This window comes from Paramisgurnus dabryanus, chromosome 22 (assembly GCF_030506205.2).
Source record: "Paramisgurnus dabryanus chromosome 22, PD_genome_1.1, whole genome shotgun sequence".
In the NCBI taxonomy this organism is placed as follows: Eukaryota; Metazoa; Chordata; class Actinopteri; order Cypriniformes; family Cobitidae; genus Paramisgurnus; species Paramisgurnus dabryanus.
The window spans coordinates 25,073,879-25,089,615 of NC_133358.1; the positions used below are offsets into that span (position 1 = coordinate 25,073,879).

The 15,737-nt window shown below is 36.4% G+C and overlaps 1 protein-coding gene across 2 annotated transcripts; it reads left to right on the forward strand.

Moving 5' to 3' along the window:
• Positions 1–1,707: 1,707 nt before the first annotated feature.
• rnpc3 (RNA-binding region (RNP1, RRM) containing 3) lies at positions 1,708–15,551 on the forward strand. 2 transcript variants are annotated; one of them, XM_065258487.2, is made up of 16 exons: positions 1,708–1,779; positions 3,258–3,416; positions 3,517–3,564; positions 3,667–3,776; positions 4,919–5,005; positions 6,050–6,161; positions 6,784–6,852; positions 7,161–7,294; positions 7,373–7,498; positions 8,122–8,273; positions 11,491–11,658; positions 11,966–12,060; positions 12,211–12,269; positions 12,425–12,557; positions 14,286–14,380; positions 15,239–15,551. In XM_065258487.2, exons 2-15 carry the CDS (start codon positions 3,264–3,266, stop codon positions 14,352–14,354), a joined length of 1,515 nt encoding a protein of 504 aa, XP_065114559.1. In that variant the 5' UTR covers positions 1,708–1,779; positions 3,258–3,263; the 3' UTR covers positions 14,355–14,380; positions 15,239–15,551. The 2 variants fall into 2 exon arrangements, with proteins under 2 accessions (XP_065114559.1, XP_065114558.1); XM_065258486.2 differs by lacking the exon at positions 15,239–15,551 and adding an exon at positions 14,513–14,955.
• The last annotated feature ends 186 nt before the right edge of the window (positions 15,552–15,737 follow it).

Genomic DNA, 15,737 nt, shown 5'->3' on the forward strand with positions numbered 1-15,737 from the left:
AAACCAAATAAAATGATAAACCCCATAAAATTACCTACGAACAAGTTTCTTTCCTCTGCTGATGCATTTTTTAAATAAAATAGGATGTTGGGGATAATAGGAGACAATTATTACATTCAACTTGCAATGGTTTGGGGCATCACACATTCCCAAATAGCTTTGCTTGGAGTTGTCATACAAATTACAGCTAAAGGAATGTGGCACAACCATTTGTGTTGGTCCAGAAAGCATATTTGCCACAGACAGACCCTGTCACACTCATCTCTCACCATCCCTCACCCAAATTAATGTTTGTTACTGGCAAACAACTAAAAGTTGCTCTGTCCTTCAAGGGACATTTCAGAGAATCTGTTTGTAAAGCCCAACCCTGGATGCTCAAATACAGAAGCCCACAAATAAACATTTACCTCATTTTAAAGGCATGATATTTAAACTAATAGAGTAAAAAAATAGAAACTTTCCACACTTTATATTTTTTTTCAAATTTCAAATGCTGACTTTTATGCAAAACATTATTGCTGCTAAAATATGTGTAGGTATGTTCACATGCTGATTTAGGCTTCACAAGGCAATGCTGATGGGGCACAGGGCTTTTCTGACTGTTTCCGTCACTGGTCAGGCCAGCTGACAGGGTGGTCAGAGGCCGCCCCCTTAACTGATCTTTCCAGGTTCTGACTGTTCGCTCAGGGATTGGATACCTTCCGCTCCTCTCTACACCTGTGAAATTTCAGAGGCAGCCAAACTCAAAAGGGGCATTGTAAGTGTCCCTCTGTAAGGAATGCCCATGTTGTCAACAACGAAAAGACTTAATTTGCAGTGGAATTTGGAGACTGTCTGACAATAGTGAGGATGATCTCCAAGTTTAAACAATAAATCATGCCCACCCCTACCTCTTCCCACTGCACGCTTAACTGCAAATGCTATCATGCACTAAATTCTGTTGCTGTAAAGTTGCAAGTAGTTCAAAAATGTTCATGATAAAATCAATAGACTAAAATTAACTGAAAGTAATTTATACCCACATGAGAATCATGTAAAACTTATCAGTGATGTGTATGAAGACACAATGATGTCAGCACATCACTACCTTGCTACTACAGGCCTGCTATGCCATCCAAAGGAAATGTAAATATTTTAGGCAACTACCCATGGAATCCACTCTTCTTTATTTTTTAGGTAATTAAATATGCATTTTTGAAAAACCTGAGAGGTAAGAAAATAGGAGAAATGGCACACAGAGAGGTCCACTATGAGCACGAATCAGGAAGGGAAGTCCAAAATTTGTCTTGGTTGTATGCCAGGTGCCAGACATGTATGAACTCCATACAGTGTGTGGGCATTACCGAGAAGAAATCAATGGAAAATCAAGAGTCCTTAGTAGGATATACTGTAAGAAGACTTCTATAATCATGATTTAGCTATCAAATCTATATTTACTATAACTATTATTTATAGATGCTCCAAAGCATCTCAGCAGCTGCGTTTTTAATTTAGCATTTTTTTAAGTACTTTTTCCTTAAAAGTGTACTTATATAAACAAACTCCTTCACTTTGCCCTATAATTACATGCTGTTTAATCTGAGAGAAGCAGAAAGAGGTTTATTTTATAACTTGCAGCGCCATCTTCTGGCTGTGTTTCGGAGTGTAGGATTGGACTGTTTATGAATGACACGGGCAACGCGCCAACCAGGAGGTGAGTAGCTCACAACGACCAATCAGGAATCAGAGCTAGACCCGCCCACAAACGCTGAACACTGGAAGTGGGTGATTTTGAATCAGGTATGTGCGTCCGATATCTTTATTATTTTATAACACTTAATTAATTTATTGTTAGAAAGTTTGTTAGAAGTGTATGTGTACCACATGTTTACTTGCTCCTGCTTTATTTAAAGTATGAGGTATTATCCCGTTCACATGTTTTGGTTAGATGTTGATGTTATTGAGGTAGCAGATTAGCTTCGAAACAAAAGCAGTGGCTTCCAAAATTATATGTTTAATTACATTGCTTTTATTCACACACTTGAACATACAAGTGCATCACGACTTTTGCAAACCCAAATATCACTGAAGTCTTTAGTATAAGGACAGGCTTTATGGTTTGTTGCGCGTTAGCGGTTGTCATTGTGTTACCACAATGTCCTTCCCTAGTACGTTCGACGTCTAAACTCAGTTCCGCACAGAGGCGCTACAGTTAGTAACTTCATGAAAAGTAAAATGACCGGTTATAGTATTAATAAAATAAACGAAAACGCGTTGTCTTTGCTTAAACAACGCTTTATATATAGTTGTGATATCATATCATATAGATATTTTTCATTATTTTTGTTGAATGGCTCACAACTGCGCGGAGAGGTTTGGCAGCCAGGCAGGAATTCAAGAACCTGTAGCTAACATTGTATAACGTTACATTAATTTTATTTTACACAGTAACGTTAGCTCAGTGTAATAGTTGATACGTGTTAAAAATAATATTTTAACGAAGTTAATTTGATTGTCATTTATTTCACTTGTTATGAGAAATAAACTATTACTGTAAAAATACTGTTGTTTTCTATATGGAAGTTTACCGGAAGTTGCGTTCAGTTCACAAAAGCTATTTGTTTATGTTTTAGCTGGTAACTTTGCATGGGGGAATAAACAACATTACATAAACATTTAAAGTCTAAGAAGCTTTCTGGTTTTAAGAGGACAAGAATAATTCAACACAGTGTATTATTTCTTTTTTTAAACACAAAAAGAATTGTTTCCTACCTGAGAATTGACTTTTATGTATATGCAATTTAGCCATTAACATAATAAAATTATTTGAAATTATATAATTTTCATGGCTATGAAACATCCCCAAAAATGCTGAACACATAATTTGGTTTAATGTTTATGTATTGTTGTAGTTCAAATAAAAACTTTCAGATCATGTTCATACTGGATTCAAACTTATAATAAACGTGCATAAGTATACTATAAAAATGATTGATATTAAAACTTATAAAAAAATGTTAAAAACTTAACATAATGCACAATAAACAGAAAAGTTGTGGAAATTAAATTAGAATTGAAGATCCTTACAGTATCGATTTCTGTGACTTTTACTTTATAACACAGCAAGTCTTTATTCATTTTATCCCACTGAACTACAATGACAACAGATGTGGACAACAGGAGTGTGCTGTGCTCACATTAAACCATGTTTACATTCGTCCACATACCGCATGAAAGCAGATAGCTACTGATTTACCTGACTGTTTGTATTTGTACAGAGAATAATGGCTGAGATTGAGGCAGAGGTTGAAACGAAGAAAAGCAAAACACTCATCATACGACATCTACCCAAAGAACTTAACAGAGATGAGAAGGAGGATCTCCTGAAGTATTTTGGTGCCTCCTCCGTCAGAGTGCAGTCAGACAAAGGACCCCTAGTAAGTCGTGAGATCTGCGTGTAAAAAAGTTGTAATATACTGTGGGTAAATTATGCACCGATCTCTCAATAATGTCAACAAATTATCTCATTCCTTGCAGAAACATACGGCATTCGCAAGTTTTAGCAGTGAAGCTTCAGCGTCAAAGGTAAAACCAAAAATTTATGCATTTTTGCAAAGCAGTATTGTGTTAAGGAGCTTATTTTGACACATGCTAGTAAACCGAATCGCTCATTCTTTTCCTATGCAGGCACTGAACAGACTTCATCAGCTGAAAATCCTTGGTCACACGCTTGTCGTTGAGTTTGCAAAGGATCAGGACAATGTCACTGTATTGAAAGACCCACCTGTTTCTGACAGGTAGATAGCAAAAATCAATGATAATAGACTTTCAGCTATTCCTGTAGCAGACTCCACACTTTCTCCTTCCAGTTTAAGCTGTCTGAACTTGGCACTGATTGCCTAAACTAAGTTCTGTTAGGATGTCTGTCCATTTTAATGTTTTTTTTTTTTTGGGGGGGGCTTTTATAGCCCATAAATGATTTAAACTACAACTAACGCGATTTATTTAGCTTACTTAAACTTTTATGAAGACAATTTTACCATGCTTTACTATATTTCAGATGCCTTTATTTATAGATTTGCGTCTTTTTTTTGTGATATAGGGGAGAGCGGGGCAACCTAACGCTTTACAGGATTTGACTGAATCATTCAAAAAATATTTGAGTTTAATTAATTATATTTTCACACAAGCAACACACACATCTCTGCTACAAATAAACATTTGAAGTTTGTTTCTAGTACTTATCATTCTTGAACAATTACACCAAACGTGACAGAAGTGCAAACGTTACAACTTACCCCATAGGTGGGGTTAATTGTAACAGGCAGGGGGTTAGTTGTAACACTTGCTAAAAATTACGTTTGCAGGCAAATATTTTAAAACTATTTTGTTTATATACTTGAAGTGGATATTGTTTTTATATCTGCCTATAATAAACAGATATCTACACTATTCATCCCTCATATAACCATACTACAGTTTCAAAATCAAATTCTGGGATAATGAGCATCAAAGTCTGATTTTAGCCATTCATTTCATTATAATTTAAATCTTTGACGTGACCTTATTCAATCAACATTAAAGATATGAACAAAAATTCATTTGACACACAATTTTTGATAAAACAGGCACATTTATGACATTTATGAATATTTTCAAGCCCACCAAAAAAGTTGCTCAGAGCTGCAAACATATTTCAAAATGATGCTATGTTTTAGTAACATGACATAGCATTGGATTTGGTATCTTACACAACTAACTTAGAAACCGGAAAAGAAAACATATGATGAAAAAAATTACCAAATTCAGTCAAAAACATGATGGTGAAAATAAAGTATACTTTAGTTTACAAAAAATATACTTGAAAAGTGTACAGGTGTCCATATTTGAATAAGTACCTTTATGTATAAAGTCACATCAGTTTTATTTTATGTTTTAGTGGAGCTGATACCCGAGCAGAGAAGGGAAAGGAAAAACAGCAACACAACGTTCCTCTGGTGGACAACAGCATTGCTCCAAATCTGGGGTGGGTGTGCCGGTGCCCCTACTTTGTGCTTTTTACATCTCTGTGATCGCTCACATTGCCACTGTGTTTATGATGTCAGTGGAGATTTAAGACAGGCTAATGCTATCTGTTGACATCCTGCACCCTGTGTCAGTAGTTCAGGCCCTGGTCGTAACCCTGTAGGATGTGCCCACAGCCAATAAAAAGTAGGAGAAAGAAAGTTGGAGAGTGGCTGTCACCATCCTTCTCATGTCCAATTACAGGACCATATCTCCAAGTGTCTGTTCTGCCGTGACAGGCCGTCTGTTCTTGCCATGTGGTGGCAGCAGGTGGCCTTTGATAAAGAGACCGTGGGCTAAGATATAATTTTGCACGAAGAGCCCGCTCCTCACCTTCACTTAACAAGCAGAGCCGTGACAGATTTTTATTTATTTAATTCGGCTCAAAGCGCCTCGCGCTCAGACCGGGGGCGTGTTTTTGTAAAATGTGACAGTCGGTATAAGGTACAGATGGATGACAGTATGCTTGCAGAAAAGTGCATGGTATGCAATTGAGTCAGATTTTAAAGTGTTAAATGTTACTGTGATTTATTGTACAGTTGGATATAAGTGTAAATAAGTTTAGAATTTTTATATATATTTTATTATATATTTAGTATAAAATAAATGTAAGTTTTATTTTGTTTTGTTTTAGCAGGACTAAATATATATATATATATATATAAATATATATAAATATATATATATAAATATATATATAAATATAAATATATATATATATATATATATATATAAATATTAGAAGTATAGAAGTACTGCCGGTTTTTTATACATAACCTAAAAAAGCAATTTTAAAGACATTGCTTATTTTGGGTAGCTGCTCTGCTCCATCTGAAACCAGGTGTCACCGTTGTCCCTTGCTGACAAATTTATATTTCACTATTATTTTGATGCATTTCGTCATGCGTAGCATTCTCTGGAAATCTTTCTTCCTTTATTCCGTCTCCAATCCGAGGGTTACAACTGCAATTTTTACAAGTGCTTGTTTTTTCTGGTCCTCCCACAGGTTGAAATTTCAAAGAAATCCGACGCTGAAATATTTTTACCCTCCTCCTTCAAGTGGGATTTTGACAAACATTGCACACACGCTTCTCAGTGTGCCCAAGTTCTACGTTCAAGTGAGCAGAGGCTACAAATATCTCTCTCTTTTTTTATTTTTTGCTGTTTTATTTATCGCTGTGTAAAAAAGCATGTCAGTGTGGTTACCTATGAATCTGTATCTCTCTTCCTCCCTCTCTCTTGCTGACATGATAATGCATTGAGTTTTTTTTGTAGGTAATCCCAGATTCCAGAAATACATAAAAAAAAAAAAAAAAAGATTTCGCTCTCACTAATGTGATTTTTGAATCAAGTCCAGTCTTTAAACCATCAAGCCGCAATATTATTCTGATGGTATTAATATCATGTTCATGTGGGAGGGATGAGTGATGTATTTAACATCATCCCTCAAGCTATTGAGAGGATGAGATGGGTGTCATACCCTTGAAAGTCTTTTGGTGGCGCTAGATTTCTAACAAAGAGGGCTGTTTTTTTGACCACCGTAATATTAAATCAGTTCATAGCTCAGTTTTGGAGCCATCAGTGAACCTAAATATAATCCTACAATGCAATCTGGGTTACATATGGAGACAGGGTCAAAATGAATGTTTGTGGCTAAGAAATTCACAGTACCAGCTGTGTAAAGACAACACACACACATACCTTCTTTTCTTCACAATATAAACAAATATTTCACTGCAGGTTCTTCACCTGATGAATAAAATGAACCTCCCTTCCCCATTTGGTCCAGTGACGGCTCCTCCTCCAATGGTAAGTTTCTTATATACATTTTTTGATCGAAATTGAGTGATTTGGATTTAAGATTTGACAGGGATGTTAAATTTATTACAAACAACTGAGATGAAAGATTCAGCGTGACATAAAAAAGCTACGCTTTTCTAGATGAATGCGCAACGTGAATCACATCTGAATTAAAGGTCGACCTCAGCCGTAATGCTTTGCTTTTAACAGAGCCTCATCGATAAAAGCGCTCTGTTGATATTGATGAACTGGAGGCTTGTTCAGGGTAGCGCTGGGTCCGCTGAGAAAGAATAACCCACTCATTTGTGCCTTTTCAGTTTGAGTTGCCCCCAGGCCCTTTGCCGCCCATGCCCCCACCCTACCCTCCAGAGAACCCCCCGCTTCCAGAGGAGGGGGCGTCGGGTAGCGACGAATCTGAGTATGAGAGCGGAGATGATGAAGACAAAGAAAGGTAGCTAATATAGCAAAAAAAAAATATTTCTCTTTGATAACTGAAACATTTAGCTTCTCGTTTCTTTATTTCACAAAGGATGATCAGACTGATGGGTCTTGTGAACCAGCCATGCAAAAGACAGATGAGAGCAAAGGCTTCTTCTAAGAGGAAGAAACCTCGATTAAAGGATCTCCTGTTTGTTCCCAAACCTGATATTCATGGGTAAACCGAAAGCTTTTCAATTTTTCATTCAGTTAAAGGAAAACACCACCGTTTTTTAATATTTTACTATGTGCTTAACTCAACTTAGATGAATGAAGACATACTTATCTTTTTTCAATGCGTGCACTTAATCTTTGTACAGCGTGTTGTGAATGTGTTAGCATTTAGCCTAGCTCCATTCATTCCTTAGGATCCAAACAAGGATGAATTTAGAAGCCACTAAACACTTCCATGTTTTCCCTATTTAAGGACTTCGACCTTGTGTAACTACTCATGTAACAGTCTTTAAATAGGGAAAACATGGAAGTGTTTGGTGTCTTCTAAATTCATCCCTGTTTGGATCCTAAGGAATGAACGGGGCTAGGCTAAATGCTAACACATTCACGATGCAATTTACAAAGATTGAATGCACACATTGATAAAAGATAGGTATGTATTAATTAGTCTAATTTGAGGTAAGAACAAAGTAAAATATTGAATAACTGTGGTGTTTTCCTTTAAACTAAACTGCACTTTATTTCATAGACTACTATTATTTACTTGAGAAAGCAATACAAATAAAACCTTTGAATTATGCACTTTTGAGATATTGCTGATGTTGAGGACAATGTTGTATCTATTAGCGCCTCAGGCCCAGTCTTGCAGCCAGAAGACGTGTTCGAACAACCTCAATCACTAGGACAGAAAAAGATTGAGTTTCATATATCAGCGGAGGGGTCCTCCGTCCTCGAGGGGCCCGAACAGGATCAGGAGCCGCATTTCACAGATACTGAAGGTAAGGCTGCGTGTTTTTTGTTGCCCTGCCACTCCTTCTATCCCATCATCTATTTATCTATCCACCCAATCACTGAACGCGCCCCTGAGTTCACCCATCCATTTTGAGCAGACCTGCTCAATTAACACGGCGATTAGCCCTGAGAATAGTGACTCACCTGGAGAGAAGATTTAATGTATTGGGCTGTCATCAGGCCAAGATGCCTCGCCGTAAGGGGCTAAGACCCTCCTTTGCTTCAAGATAACCCTGAAAGTTTATTTGGGAAGCAGAGAATAAAGGAACTTAGTGGCCTTTTATACGACAAAGTTTCCGAAAATGTTGAAATAAAGGAAACTTTTTAATGTTTCTGTTTGTTTACAAAAAATATTTTTGGGGGGATTGTAAAGGTCCGTTTTTCCTGTGTTTTTTAAGCTTTGATTGTGTTTACGGTGCGCAATATAACATGTGTTCGTGTTTCACATGTAAAAAAACAGTATTTTTCAAACACTTTACTTTTCTGTATAGCGCTGTTTTCACTGTCCTGTCTGATGTCTTCCTTCTTCTATGAAGTCCCTCCTTCCGAAATACATAACGAGTTCTGATTGTGTAGTTTGTTTAGTGTGTTGTGATTCGACAGCAGCTTAGCTTAGCCAGGTAATCCTGTGGGCGGAGTTTAGTTAAAAAACTCTTATATTGAAGTCATTCAACCGGGAAATAGAGGGCTGTAGTCCTTGAAAAGTAAATTATTTTAAAGAAAATATATCGCTTGGCATTGAATTTTGAGCTTAATAATTTTGCAGGCATTATTTATGCTCTAACAGCAACCTTACACACTAAAGTTTGAAAAATGGGATCATGAAAAACGGCAGCTTTAACGTGCAAGTTAATGAAAACGACGCCATTTTGTTTCTGTGTAAATGCCGAATTATTGTCCATTTTGTATGCGTATGTGAGGGTCTGTGGGGAGTGTGCATGACGCCATTTTTGTCATCAGAAGTGTGCACGTACTGTACACGCACCATCGGATTTCCAAAAATCTGGCGGTGTGTGACATTATGTAGACTAGAGATGTAATGATTACCGGTTTAATGGTTAAACGCGATAAAAATGCCCTAAAAATATTAATATTATTTTGTGAACAAAAGTGCACTTACATGTAAAATCAATTTGAAATTTAACCTGCATCAGTATTTTTTGTTTACATTTCTAGGAATTAGTCGCAAAACCATGATAATATTGATAACGTGGTGATTTGGTCAGGTATTGCAACCGTGATGTAAAATTTTCATAACGTTTCATCTCTAATGTAGGCCACGCGAGGCATTGCAATTTTTTTCCCAATGCGTTTGCGCCGAATGTCAGGGCACGTGTATGAGTCAAACGAACCATGCTTAGCAAGGCTGTGCATTCAACTGTGTTTGTACGCTAACTCATGCATAAAAAAAAACATTATACCCAAGGCTTAAAGTGCAAAAAAAAGTGAAAATGATGATGTCTTGCACATTCGTATTACGTATACTGTCCACGGCCATGCGTGAGTACTACTTAACAACCATAACAACAATGGTGGCCAACAGGACTGTGTTTGTGCTTGTTAAGATATTGAGTTTACTACGCTTATCCAACAAAGTTTACAAAATTTTGTCGCTTTGTAGGCCAGCATCACGGTAATAATAAACCTAATAATTGTCCATCTAAACAAAATCATGATTGTTTGTATTTATTGCTCTGTAAAAGAATGCGTATGCGAACAGGCATGCAGTGTTTCTGTACAAAGTAACGTCGCCATCTACTGGTCTGGCATGCATAATACAGTAGATTTAGTCTTTTTTATGGATTGTTTTGACAATGTTGTGTTCGAAAAAAAAAAATGTTAACGTTAGGTCTGTGACGATTAATTGTGCAAATTTGTGTTTTCTCAATGAATGAGTTTTAATGAATTACAGTGAAATGCTGCCACATCCAAAAGCCAGAGGGCGCTCTCGTGCAGAAACTCCATTTGTGCCACAGAAGAAGTATCATTACAAACACTATTCTGGGAAATATCTAGATGCATATTTATATCACTGTTCTTCAGATTGTTTCAGGTATTTTCATGATAATAAAGAATATTTAGAATAATTGTGTTTGACGAGTGTTGCTTTTTTTAAATGCACATTATAAACGACTCAAACTCATAGTGATTTTGGATTGATAAGGACTTCCTACTGATCACAGAGCCGTAGTACACGCACGAGCTGTAAATCAATCAAAGAATCGGAGCCTTGCGATCCAGAATCGATTTCCGACAGGTATTTTAAATGGGGAACGCGATGCATCGATGCATAAACGTGCCCTATGCGTGGCTGCACTATAAAACTGTGTTCATCTTGCTTAATTGGTGATATAAATGTATAGCTTGAATGTACTGTAAGTCGCTTTGGATAAAAGCATCTGACATATGCGCAAATATAAAATGCATACATTATAAAACAAAACCGATGGATGACTCGCTAAAGGTGTTTCCCTTTATTGGCTCAAATTAAAATCACCCACCTCTTGTTTACTTTATCTTTTCTGTTTGTTGTTCATAAATGTCTACAAAAAGCGGTGATGAAAAAGCTTTCAGAGTCAGAAACAAACAGCTTTTCGAACCAACAGGCTTAAGGCGGGTAGTTTGTTTCAGTATGCTTGCTTTCAAATAATAAACAATACGTTTAAATGACGAGACATCAAATGAAATGCACTTCTTTGAGGGGAACTTATCTGAAATGACTTCCTGCTCTAGTACACATTGAGAACTAGATCTGTCAGACAAGTTTCAAGAGGATTTGTGTAGCCTCGCTGCCTCCCGTAATTCCTCGTACGCGTTTGCTTACGGCTTACTGCCAAGCGGCAGGTGACATCTCCAACTGTGCGATGAAAGAACCTGAAAGGATGCCCCGTGGAGCATGACCCTACGTAAACACGCTGGTCTAAACCTAAGAGATTAATACACTCGCCTGGTTTTCTCTGTATCTGGTATTTCATTTTGCATGCACTTTAATAGTGTTAACAGGATTGCGATTGGAATTGTAATCGATTACATTTTCATTTGCAAAATAATTTAATAGTTTTTTTTCAATAGTCAATGCTTCTTGTTTTACTTGTCATTGTTAAAATGTGCGACAGGCAAAACAGCAAGCCTTTATGAGACGGATTGAAATGAAGTGACAGTTCGAATCACGTTCTAATCATGTTTATGCGACTTATTTTCCAGACACGGCTAAGACGGAGGCTCCCGTTCAGGAAGCTACAGAAGGGTTCGGAAAGATCTACCCAAGCGCTCAGGTCCCCAGACAAGAGGAAGATATGGATGAAGATGAAGACATACCCTCCGAGTTCATCTCCAGGAGAGAGCTAGAGAGAGGCAGACTCTCTCGAGATGGTGAAAGACTCTTCAGTCGTGCACACGTTCACATGCTCTTCTTTGTAGATCTACAGATCAAACAGAATAGATTAGCTCTGCTAAAAGATCTGCCTTTGAGCGTTGGGATCTTTAGAGGAAATTAATATTTGATTTGAAGTGCACCAGACAGACGTCATATGCTTCAGACAATTTTCTGTGATTACATAAATATTTAGTTTACGTAGTCATTCACTGACATATGTTACTTATCTTATTTGGCTTTCTGTATTTATTATTTGAAAGTCTGTGTTTATATAAGTTTATATATTCATTTTTGTTTTTGCAGAGATAAAGAAATTGTCTGTGTTTAAGAAGTACGAACCCGGAGAACCTACCTGCAGGCTTTACGTAAAAAATATTGCAAAGCAAGTTGAAGAAAAAGTAAGTATCTGGTTTATATAGACAGACAAAACATTATTAAATAGTTTATAGTTGTGGTAGACTGATATACAGGGTTCCCACGGGTCCTTGAAAGTTTGTGAATATGTCCTTTACATGCATCATCTACATAACTCTCAATCCTTTCCACAGGATCTAAAGTTCATCTACGGCCGGTATATCGACATCTCCTCAGAGGAGCAGAGAAACATGTAAGCACCTCGGCCTCAGGCCCTTGTCTACGGCCTTTAGGGCTGATCAAAATCAAAGGCAATAAAAAGCAAACACTACTCCAATGTATCTTGGGAACAATGAATGAAAGAGTTCTTCATGAACACGTGCTAATGTGTGTGTTTGGTCCTGCCAGGTTCGATATTGTGTTGATGAGAGAGGGGCGGATGAAAGGCCAGGCTTTCGTCGGCCTGCCAAGCGAGAAGAGTGCAGAGAAAGCCTTGAAGGAAACCAATGGATATGTTCTCCATGACAAACCTTTAGTAGTGGTATCCTTTATTTGGGTGGTCGTCTTTAACATTACCTCACAGGTAGACTGCATGTATATACTGTATGATTTAAACGTGACCATGCCTGTGAAAACCCAGCTAGCATCAATCATTTTAGGGCGGTTTCCCGGACAGGGCTTATCCTAGTCTCAGACTAAAATGCATGTTTGAGATGCCTTAAAAAAAATCCAGATAATTTACTCACCACCATGTCATCCAAAAAGTTTATGTCTTTCTTTGTTCAGTCGAGAAGAAATTATGTTTTGAGGAAAACATTCCAGGATTTCTCAAATTTTTCAACGCAGTTTCAAAAGGCTCTAAATGATCCCAGACGAGGCATAAGGGTCTTATTTAGCAAAACGATTGTCGTTTTTGGCAATAAAAATAAAAATATGCACTTTTAAACCACAACTTCTCTTCTTCCTCAGACTGTGTGACGTGCCAGAGCGACCTCACCTAATTGCACAATGACGTCGAAAGGTCACGTCACGTCACGTGTTACATATATAAAACGCACATTTGCGGACCATTTTAAACAATAAAATGACTAGCATCATTCAACATACAACAACGTTGCAATGGTACTCTTTCTCCACACTTGTAAACACTGGGGCATAGTTTCGCATACGTCATCTGTGACCTCATGACGTGATGACGTATTACGTGAGGTCACGCTGGTGCACGACTGGAGGAAGACAAGAAGTTGTGGTTTAAAAGTGTATTTTTTTTCTCGCCAAAAATGACAATTGTTTCTCTAGATAAGACTCTCATACCTCGTTTGGGATCGTTTAGAGTCCTTTGAAACTGCAATTTTAAACTGCATTAAAACTGTTAAATGTTGTTGTCCATTAAAATGAGAAAAACTCCTCAAAAAACATAATTTCTTCTCAACTGAATACAAAAAGACATCATAATTTTGGATGACATGGTGGTGAGTACATTATCTGGATTTTTTTATTTAAGAGAATGCACTAATCCTTTAACTTAAATAACATCTTGCACTAATATATCTTAATATAAATCTAATCTGCCCAATCGTTTTGTCTCAAAATGCACACCAGTATTATTTATTGTTAGGTATATTTATATAAACCTAATATAACTGAGGCCTGATCCTCAATTAATCTAAACCAGGAGTCTCCAACCTTTTTGTGAGCAAGGGCTACCACAATCGATAAAACAATCTGGAGTGCTACATTTTTTAAATTCTCAAAACTTCTTTGTTTTACTCGTTGATTTTATTTTATTTGTTAATAACTTTTATCACTGTTTAAAATGTTCACATTTATAAAAGAAGCCAAGCGAATATAAAAAAATGCAATAAATAAATATTTCAATTGAGGCTATTTATAGAAAGTGCTTTGGCAGGCACCATGTTGGAGACCACTGATCTAAACCCTGTCCTAAAAACTGACCCTTTGAGTGATTTACTGTTTTTTTTTTTCATAAGATCATCAATCATAAAAATATAAAGAATATTTATCAACATGTGGAAATATATAAATATAACCTTGATATATTTAATATTGACTAATATTGTCATTTCAAATATTGAAATCAAACTTTGATGCTCCAAAGACTTGAGACTTGATTTCACAAATAACTATAAATGAAAACACTATAAAGTTGTATATATGATATTTATATGTTTAAGGTTTTGTTAGACCTAGTTTTTGTTAATCACATGTTGAGTCAAATTGCTTGTTACCACCTTAATCCAAACTCCAGCAATTTGCCCGATCTGCAAAACCTAAACCAGAATCTGCCAATCCAACAAAAGGAGGAAAAAAATCCTAAACTGGTGGGAAAGAGGACACATTCAGGTGCTAATGTGTTTTTTAAACTGTATCTGTATCTTTAAGTAGGGTCAGTAAAAGGCTTTGACAACATGTTGAAAACGTGGAAGTCTTGGTTATTTTATCCTAAACTTAACCAAAGATTTCTGTTTGTTTAAGATATCGATGTTGCATCATAGTACCTCAGTCATGAGTCTACAGGAAGTTCAACTTTACATCATATCCTTTAAAATATCCTTTGCAGATGTTGTGCGCAAGTTTACATTAAATTATACGCATGGATAAAAGGGTATAGGAAAATGTTATCTTTAAAAGGACACTCCACTTTTTTCAAGCTCCCCTATAGTTAAACATTTGATTTTTCCCGTTTTGGAATCCATTCGGCTCATCTCCAGGTCTGGCGCTACCACTATTAGCATAGCTTAGCATAATCCATTGAATCTGATTAGACCATTAGCATTGCGCTAAAAAATAACCAAAGAGTTTAGATATTTTTTCTATTTTAAACTTGACTCTTCTGTAGTTACATTGTGTACCAAGACAGACAGAAAATTAAAAGTTGTGATTTTCTAGGCAGATACTCTTTGGTTATTTTTTTTGCGAGATGCTAATGGTCTAATCCGATTAAATGAATTATGCTAAGCTATGCTAAAAGTGATAGCGCCAGACCCGGAGATCAGCTTGAATGGATTCCAAAACGGTAAAAATCAAATGTTTAGGGGAGCTGGAAAATGAGCACATTTTCAAAAAATGTACAGATAGCAATAACTAAATATATATTTATTCCAAATGCCGATGAATTCTTGCTCACCACTGTTTTTTAACATAAAATAATATAAATTTACGCATTAAATTTATTATTAATATTTTCTTTTTCCCTCACAGATTATATTGCAGAGTGCTGCTGTTGATTCCTGTTGGGCCAAAAAATTTCTTTTTTTATATATTTTTGCAATAAAATATAAATACAATTATGCTTGTATCTTTGGTCTGTAACCTTTATTGAAACTGCCAGACAGTTTTGAGACCTCATAACCACATTGCGTATGTAAATACTTCTTTTATTTTTAACATCATTGTATTATTGTGGGTTGTTTGTGTGCGCTGGATAAAAAGGTCGGTCCTGGTATTTAATAGTAATGGTACCAGTATTGTTGGATTTGTCTTTGATGTGAAGAAGAATAAATTCAGAAATAACTATCAGTCTGTTGAGTCATCTTCCAGTGGCACAGGCAACAGATGGTGCTGTCTATACAGCAGAGATCACAAACAAACAAAATTATACACCACCACAAATGACTCAAGGATTAGCTGTTATTTGTTTGCTGGTCATCAGATTATTCACTTGACTAGTTGATAATTTGAAATAAGATTTTTTGGAAAA